At 40.5% G+C, this 9,701-nt stretch overlaps 1 protein-coding gene across 1 annotated transcript in view; it reads right to left on the reverse strand.

Moving 5' to 3' along the window:
- Window positions 1-8,490, reverse strand: part of LOC100735295 (uncharacterized) — a 48,969-nt gene extending 40,479 nt beyond the window's left edge. Inside the window, exons 1-4 of the mRNA XM_063232027.1 lie at window positions 7,992-8,490; window positions 6,214-6,707; window positions 5,826-5,967; window positions 2,531-3,579 (exon numbers count right to left, since the gene is read on the reverse strand). Of these exons, the coding sequence (XP_063088097.1) occupies window positions 2,531-3,579; window positions 5,826-5,967; window positions 6,214-6,627 (1,605 nt within the window). The 5' untranslated portion in view covers window positions 6,628-6,707; window positions 7,992-8,490. The remainder of the gene's footprint in view (window positions 1-2,530; window positions 3,580-5,825; window positions 5,968-6,213; window positions 6,708-7,991) is intronic.
- Window positions 8,491-9,701: the final 1,211 nt, after the last annotated feature.

Here is a 9,701-nt window from a genome sequence, read left to right on the forward strand (position 1 = left end):
ACAGCTTTTAATGACTTCTGAAATACATTTCCAGGCAGAATTTGAAATCAAAGGGAATGCTTAGGGCTGGGAATTTAGCTCAGTGGCATAAGCGCCTGACTGTCAAGCACAAGGTCGTGAGTTTGATCCCCAGTACCACAAAAAAACACAAAACAAAACAATAAAAGGCAATGCTTAAGGCTTCTGGTACCGATTGCCAGAGATACTGTCTATTCACATCCCACTGCAGCAAGCCAGTCCCAATTTCCCTGCATCTATCAGTTTGGATGTGCCCAAAGTCTTGATTCAATACACTTTTTGCCAAGATTGAGCATAAACTGCTGTCCAGTAGCACTTAGTCTAATTGTGATTTGTCTACTCAATTTTCCTATTGGGATTTTTTATGGTCAGGCAGGATAAAGTGGTTCCGTTAAGAGTTGAATTCAATCTGAGTTTACCACTTTTCGGCTATGACCTTTAGCCTGCATTTTCTCACTTACAAAATATGGGCTGCAGTAAGAAATAACTAATGCATACACAAAAAACCCGTGGGAAGTACCTCTTACATTTCTTACTGACATATGTAAGAGCTTTCTAGTGTTTTCCTTTTGCAGTATATTAATCCCTGTTTAACATCCTCTTTTTCAGTTTGGGGAACAAGTGTTATGCAGCTCATATATTCTGTTACATTTTTATATTTCTAAATGATACAATTCTTTTCTCATTTCCCTTCAAACATGGGTGTTTAGTTCTCTTACAATTCTTACTGGCTAGCACAGTAATGTATTTTCATGCAAAGTATTTTTCTATGCACAGAATTCTGGATTTCTACACGGATTTTTGGTACATTATTCCTCTCAACTTAGGACTATTGGATGATGTCTTTTTCTTTTCTTTTTATGGGAAATAGGAATCGAACTAGACTTTACACTTGTCAGAGACAGGCGCTGCACCACTGAGGTATATACCCTCAGCCCTACAATGTCTTTTTCACTGCTAATATGTACAACTTTCCACCTCATAGTAGGCAACAGAATAGGTGCCTGATTAGTATACAACTTTCCACCTGACATCACATCAGGAATCAACATTAGGCACCTTAGGAGAGGGGAAATCTTGATAGAACATGATTGTTATCTCGTGTTATCATTTCCCTTTAGAACCATCTTTAATAAAATTTGCAGAAGATGCTGTAAAATACAGTTGCTATTAAGACAAAACAATGTAGGAGGTGCTCGAAGAATAAGTCATTCTTGAGTTATTCAGAAGTATTTTTTAAGCACCTGAGCCCAAGCAAGTACAACAGGAATTGTGGGTTATCCCCCCAGAAATAAATGATACGGCAGCTCCCAACTCAGAGCCTTGGGGATTGATCTGACAGCAAGTCCAATATAGTCTTAAGAAACAAACAAGACTTATATTTAGGAGAGGGAGAGTCAAACCTCCAAAGGACTCAGTATCAAGGCTTGATTTTTTATGTATCTATACCCAACTCTCCTAGGAAATTCCAGCCTATCCTATAGATTAAGAAAGCAAATCAGCTATTAGTTCTTCTCCTTGGTCGCACTGAGCAACAAAAACTTACAATGCCGTGGTCTATGGGCTCCAGGTTTTGTCTATGAACAGAAACTTTTCAACTGGTTTATATTTTGCTATAGGCACTACTTCAGAGTCTGGCAACACCCATATTTCTTACAGATGTGACTCTGAACTCAAAAAGAACTTAGTAGGAAATATTTCACACTTTCTCTGTGGCCTTTATCTGCTGTTCTCTCTAATGGGAACATATTCCCGTGGACCAGCTCCTCCCTTATTAATCTGTACTCAATTTACATGTCATCTTTGCCACTTCGTTACCTAAGGCTGAGTCAGGAGCTCCTTAAAAATCACAAAGTACTGATCATACCATTATGTCATTGTCTAATGGCTGCCTTGCCCATTAGGTCATAGGTATTATTTTCCACTTAAGTCTAGTCTGATACAAAGCAAGTACTCAAAAAAATAACTGTTGGGTAAATTGATTAGTATTATTTCTTCCATGCCTATTTAATTTCTGACCTGCTCTGGATTTAACACAACCCTATTTTCCTACCTTTCCTGCTGCTGTGTCCCTATTCTAAATTGGTCCAGTAAACTTTAAACTGAGACAAAGTCCCTTACACTATACTATGTCTACATTATGTCCCAAACCTGGCACTCACAATCAGCAGTGATAACAAAGCCTACATCCCCACACCCTTTTCATGACATTTTGATAGAAAATGAGACATCAACATTATATGCCTGTTTTCTCCTCTTTCCTGAGTATTTCTAACAGTAAAAGAAAAGCTGGAAAGTAATGATTCTCCCATTACCTGTTCTGGTTAATCACAGGACAAACTTTCCAGGGACAGGTCACACTAACATTGGGAAATGCTGCACAAAGCTAGAATGACTCAAGATCCATTAGTTTACAACTCTGAAGGAATCATGTTCCCAAATAAACCTGTCTGGCTAACAAAAATAAAAATCTGACTGGAGTATTTACAATATTGACACTACTCACAATTTACTTTACAGTGTGGACTCTCTGATGGCGAACAAGGACTGATCTGTGCCTGAAAGCCTTCCCACACACAATACATATATAAGCTTCATCCCCAGAATGGATTCTCTGATGCTGAACAAGGGCTGACCTCCTTTTGAAGGTTTTGCCACATTCATTACACTGATACGGTTCCTCTCCACTGTGAATTCTCTGATGTCTAATGAGGTTTGAGCTTAGACTGAAGGCCTTTCCACATTCATTACATTCATAGGGCTTCTCTCCACTATGTATTCTCTGATGGGTTATCAGCTCTGAGCTCTGCCTGAAAGCTTTCCCACATTCATTGCATTCGTAAGGTCGTTCTCCTGTGTGAATTCGCTGATGTCTAATAAGCTTTGAGCTCTGGCTAAAGGTTTTTCCACACTCATTACATTCATAGGGTTTCTCACCAGTGTGAATTCTTTGATGTATAATGAGGTAAGAACTTTGACTGAACGCTTTGCCACACTCATTACATTTGCAAGATTTTTCACCAGTATGAATTTTCCGATGTCTAATGAGGGCTGAGCTCTGATTGAAGGCTTTTCCACATTCACTACATTCGTATGCCTTCTCACCACTGTGGATTCTTTGATGAATAATAAGATAGGACCTCAAACTAAAGGCTTTCCCACACTGGTTACATTTATAGGGCTTTTCTCCTGTATGGATCCGCTGATGTTGTGTTAGAGAAGAATGCTGCTTGAAGCTGTGCCCACATGTATCACATCTGTAAGGTCTCTCCTCTGGAGCCACTTTCTGACTTGTTACAGAGTTTGTATTTAAAATCAAGCATCTCTGAGGGTCATCAAGATGGTCTCTCTTTCCTGAAGATTTGTGTGTGACAATCACTTGCCTAAAACTGCTCGCATGGGGAGGGGATCGTCTTAATTTTTCCCCTGTAGCCCTTCTTTGCTGCCACTGTAAATTGTGTTCATGCCCAGCAATTCCTCGAAATGAAGAGTCCTGAGAGAGGGCCTCTGGTTTTTCTCCTGAAAGGTTCTTCTTTGCTGCTATCTCACTGTCTTCACATTCTGAAATGATACATAGCAAAAATTTCACATTTTACGTTTCTTTTTTTGGCTTTTTCCTTTTTATCGTTACCGGGGATCGAACTCACAACTGCCTGCTTAGATTTTACATTTCTTTAGTTACTCTAAATATTCATTTTCTACATGTAAGAAAATAGAAGATTTAACCTATAATGATGTCACTGTTCACTTGTAATTTTTCTTCAGCTAGCCCACAGTCATCTTTTGTAATGCTAACGCCTACACTTTAGATTTTATCTTTTTCTGCTTTCTCTGAGCCTGGATCAATTACCTAGTATTTCTAGTATTTTCAATCTCTTTCTTAACTGACTCTTGCTCATCAGTATTTAAATAGGCTCAAGTTTCTCTCACCTTTTTTTTTTTTTTGTTTTTTTGAGACAGGTTTTCACTACATAGTTCAGTTTACTTTGTAGCCAGGCTGGCCTAGAACTTGCAGTGATTCTTCCGCCTCAGCCTCCTGAGCGCTGACTTCCACCTTTTTAATAAAACCAAGCTCCTTGCCTACGTATCTCTGCCAAGCAACCTCACTTACTCCCATTCACAGTAAAATTTCTTGAAAGGGATGTGTCTGCCCATCTTCATTCTGTATCTGGTTTCTGCCTTAACCTCCTCTCTACCACTTCCACTGATAATACTCTTGTTAAGGTTACCAACTTAACTGTATAATCCAATTCAGACTTTCTGGATTTTTCCTAGCTGACCTCTGTAGCATATACACTGGGAAGCACAGTTACCTTTTAGAGATATTCTCTTCCAGCCACATGGACCTGATTTTTGTGGCTGGTCCTTCTTAGATGCTAGGGCTGGTAACATATACTAGTGTTCTGGGCCCTCATGTATCTTCACCGTGTGAACTTTCTACCCCTCAAGTTTCAGTTTCCATTTACACTGTAAGGTAACACCTCCTCATACTCCCAGTCTTACTCCAATTCTATTGCACTCCACACTCTCATATTCGACTTCCAATTTGAAGGTTTTAAAAATGATGTTCATTATGGCCTAATATAGTATTATTCTTTTTTCTGGTACTAATTTCCTATCTACTTTAAACATTTTTTTTATTAATACATATTTGTAATACATGATTATATTCATTGTGGGGAATTAGCACATATATATAACAAATCTTAATTCTTTTACGTTCCCTTCCCCTCCATTCTTGGTTCCCTTTCCATCAACTGGGTATTTTTCTTGTGACTATTTCACAATCACTAAAACTTCTAAAACTAAATATATCACTAGATATATTTGTTTTTCCTTAATTTTCTCATTTAGATGACTACTTAAAGGGCACCACTATTAACCAGGTTGTTTAATACTAAAACCTGAGCTTTGCCTTAAAGGCCTCTTCCTCACGCTCTGCTTTTTAACAATGACCTAAGTGCAGTGTGATTTTAATGATGATGAAAAGCATTCAGCTTTGATGCTCCCCATCCCCTACCATAAGTTGATTTACTTATTGTGGGCACCTGAGTTAGAAATCTCTACCAAGCCTCTAGTGTTGCCTTCCTTACATACATTCTTTCTTCTGCAGCTACGTGATAAACATTAAATCCAACCATGTTACTGCTCTGTGCCATGCTCTGTGCAACTAAACTCCTCTGAACTTAAGAAACTGTTCACATGAATTAATATGACATACAAGTTTTCACAAGTCCCATTTTTCTAAGTCTCTCTCTAGTCCCTATGAATTCTCTAAAGTTAAAGTGAATTGCCTACAACTCAGTACTTTGTAGCTTCGCTTAAGCCACTCATCCTTCCACCTGTTTACTTGGCTTCTTTCTACTCTTCTAGTTCAAATCTTAGCTTAGGTGACTCTTCCTGCAGGAAATGTTCCTTGAACCTGTAAGACTGGATCAAGTGCCATCATCTGTGGTCCCATAATATCAGTTCCTATAGTAAACTATTCCAGTTTACTATACTGATTGCAACAATGTTTTAGCTTGTTCGCTACTCACTTAGACCCAACAGCTCCGTGAAGGTTTACCATCACATAGGTGTAGCTGCCCACAACAGTATCAAACATGTATCAGCACTGCAGAAACCGACACAAGGAGGGCTGACTACATGAAGGCTGACAACCACAGAGCTGCTGACCTGAGCACTTCAGGCTTAGAAATATAAGCATGATGCTCACATGTGGCAAGTTGGTAAATATAGTTCATTCTGCATCTTCAAAACCAGAGGCCTAACTGCTATGAGTTCCCAGTCAAGTTCCCATTCCTCACCACTTCTAGGGGAAAGGCAAGGTTTCCAGGATTTCAGCTGTGTCTCTGAAGGCTGGAGTTGGATGTTTGCTGATTCGTGGGAGCTTCCAAGAAATGCCAACTCCTTCCAGGGCACTGCTGGTCCCTGTGGATTAGCTGGGACCTGAAATCCAGAAAATATCATTAGCTTTGTGAAGAATATTAGGGACACTGCTTAGTAAAAACCAACAGGTCACTAACAGATGAAGGGGAAGGGGGAAAATTACTTAAGGGTAAAGGCAGGTATTACCCTGTCAGTCACTTCAGGGTCATGTAGAAACATACAAATAACTTTTCATCCTACTGTTAGGACACTATGTCCTTCAGGCTAAATTCCTTTTCTGAGCACACATCCTCTCTCCGTTCCCACCTGCTGCCCAGGATCATCAAACTCTCTCTCCAAATCCTCCAACAGGGTCACAGCTTCCTCACCACTTCTTGGACTCTGCTGCTGAACCCAGATCTGCAGCTCCTCAGGCAGGATGCTCAGGAACTGTTCCAGCACCAGGAGTTCCAGGATCTGCTCCTTTGTGTGCAACTCTGGCATTAACCACTGATAGCATAGCTCCTGGAGTCGGCAAAGGGCCTCCCGGGGCCCAGGTGTCTCGTGGTAGCAAAACTTTCTGAACTGCTGTCGAAACAGTTCTTGGCAGGATTGGGTATCCCCATTCTGTTTAAATTTGGGACTCCAGGAAAAGCTATCTTCTATTTTCACTAGCAGTAATCCTTGTTCCTGATGATCCTGAGGTATCAGAGTTGAAATTACACTGGAATCCTTAGCCATTCTGGACTGAAACAGCTTAGCAAAAACTCAGTACAAGTGGGTTCTGTGCTTCAGAGTTTCTTTGAGTAATCTCTTCTTTCCTAAAGGACATAAAACCATAGTGAACTTAGAGAGAGAAAAATCTCTAAGAACTTTTAATACTGAAAAGTTACGCTGGTAATGCTGAAAAAGAACGGGTATAAAATTATAACTAAAACAATAATCAAATGACAAACTAAAAAATCATGTACCTCATTATTACAGGAAATTATTTTAGAAGTAAAAGAATATAGTAAAACATGAACCATTTAATGAGAAAGTAATTTCCTTTTAAATTCTTGCAATCCTGACTGAATCCAGAAGAAAAACTATCTTAACATGAATGTTTAATTTGCATTAACTTTTTTTTGATATTGGGACTTTCTTTTTGACTAGGCAGGCGCTGTGCCGCTGAGATACTTCACCTGCCACGTTAACTGTTTAAATAAAATTTAGACCTCATACTTCCAACGGTAATAAATGTTTGAAGAATTTAATTTTTAAAATTTACCTGTAGTTGCCTCTTACATATAGCAAGGTTAATTTTTATTCAAGGTAATGAAACATTTTTAAAAACTCACATCAAACATGCGTTGATTTAAACATTGTGGGATAGTCACCATGTGGTTTCAACTGGTATTTACTAAATTTCTTCAACAAACTGGAGCACACACGATGGCTCTGTCCTGAGTCAGCATTAGGCTGAAAAGGTTTTTTTGCTCATAAATCAATTAACGGTGGAATTAACCACAAAGTAATTGTAAAACGCTGCCCACGTATTCAAAAACATGTCAGGCATGGTAGGCAAGAAAAGATCAATCTAAGCTCAAAGCCAGTACTCCAGGACTAAAAAGAAAAAAGTTTATATATGGTACCTCGTTTTGTGATTAAAACATTTGTAATCTAAAAACATTTTTTAAAAATAAACTATATATAGCAACATTTATGTACCACATTTTGTGATAAGGACTGAAGTGGGGGATCACCCACAGACGCGTGTGCCGTAGTTCGGCCAGCAGAACTTATCGTAAAACCGAATCCTACCTACTGCTACAAGAATACCACAGTCAACCCCAGAGATCAGCCAGACTATCCGGGCCACACAGCTCTGGCTCACTGGGAACCTGCTGCACGCGGCCCTTCCGTTTTTGTGTTTCTGGTTAAACCACAGCATCTGCGGAGTCACGGGAGAAGGGAAACGGCACCGCTGTCACCGCGGACCAAGGAACCGCGACGCGGGGCGGCCTATTGAGAAGCCGGGCTCCTCCACCTCCACCTCCACCAGGGCCGGCGCCGCGCGTCCACCCCGCCCTTCCTCCCTCCGCCACGGGGCCCGCGTCCCTCACCGCGAAGCCTAGGAGCAGCCGGGGCCCAAGCTGCAGACCCGAGAGGCCAGCCACAAAGACCGGAAGTGCGCGCCCGCGGTCTTCCGCTCGCGAACCCTGTAGCCTCTGCCCGCCCCGCCCCTCTCTCGCAGGCAGCCAATCAGCGCCGTGGATTCTACCCTCCCTATACTTTGCTCCCGGGCTCGGGTCTGGCCGAGTCCCGAGGGTCGGGAGAGGGTGAGCTGTGTTCTGCTGGGTCCTAGTGGAAGGGGGCCACACTTCGGTGATCGCTTCTGCCTCCCGTACTGCCTCCCACCCTGGCCTTCCCCCATCACTTATCTCAGAGTCAGGCAGGTCATTCCCGACTCATCCTCTCCCAGTTTTTCGCGAACTTGATTGTCCTGTAATTCCAGTTCTTTCCCACTATCTCTGGCAAAAGTAGACGCGCGGACGAATGGGCTGAACCAAAAGTGACGGTCCCTTCTATCGCGCTACATGCACATCACTTGAGAGTTACGACAGCTCTAGGCAGTAGCCGTACCGTCCCCTCTTTACAGCCCTAGGCAATGCTCAGAGTCGCGCAGATGGTGACCAGGGGTGTGCGCGTCCCCACTGGAGTCCCCAGGCTTCTGCCTCTAAGTGATTTCCGCACTTTTCACTGGATAGCATTGCGTCCTATCATTTATTTTTTCTTTGCAGTTTTACTGAACTTGAGAAGTGAAGATACTTCCTCGTGTTAATTTGACCAATTCACCATGGTTCTTCAGAGAACTGGCTTTCCCCATTTTAAGAAATCAAGGTGTTATTATTTTCATTTGTTATTTGTTTTTACTTGTTTAGTTGTTCAATTTAGTTGTTATAAGTATTTTTCACTTAGTTGTATTTCATTAATTTTAAAATGTTAATTAAAATGATAAAATGATGATATACAGAAGCAAGTTTTCCCTTAAGACATTGAAACCACAGACATTTGGAAACAAATGTTCATTAGCATCCAGCGCTTTTAATAACTCAGTGATTCTTAATCACTGAAATGACAACAGCAATTTTAAAAAGAAGAAAACAAATACTACTACTTTGTTTTCCAGTTATCTACTGTTGTATAAACTATCACTCCAAGACTTAGTGACTACAAATAACAGATGTTTTACTGTTCATAATTTATGTGGCCAGGAATTCAGGCAGGCTGTAGCAGATACTTCTAGTCTGTGCTTTAAGATGTCAGTGTTAGTGGCTTAACTGTGGTTAAATGGCGTCACTTACAGTGCCGGGGTCTTGGTACTGCCATTTGCCTGGAGCTGCGTGATTCTCTATTAAAGCCTCTCTTCCTGTAGCTAGTCTCTGTGATTCAGGAGTTTAGACTAGCTTTCTTATGTGGTGATTGTCTTTCAAAGAGTGGATCTGGATCTGGCACTGTGTAACATTGTATTTCATTGGTAGACTAATAGGTTCATGAAAAGGGGAAACTGATTTTACCTTTTAGTCCAAGGAACAGCTCCAGTGTAAAAAGAAATTTTCGAAATACATTGTTTTTTTTAAAAAGAAGAAATTTTCAGTTAGTTTTGCATTCAACCAATTACACCATATTATATTGAGATATTTAAGAAGCCTACTTTTTAGGAATGTAACTGTTAAAAGAATGAAGATATACCAGGTAAAAATACTTTGCATTGCATCAGTGGGAACTTTTAAATGTTTTTACTGTAAAATCTTTTTTTTTAAAAAAAGTTA

The sequence above is a fragment of the Cavia porcellus genome, unplaced genomic scaffold (genome assembly GCF_034190915.1).
Source record: "Cavia porcellus strain 051 isolate PalLab524CR breed Dunkin Hartley unplaced genomic scaffold, mCavPor4.1 scaffold_20, whole genome shotgun sequence".
Classification (NCBI taxonomy): Eukaryota; Metazoa; Chordata; class Mammalia; order Rodentia; family Caviidae; genus Cavia; species Cavia porcellus.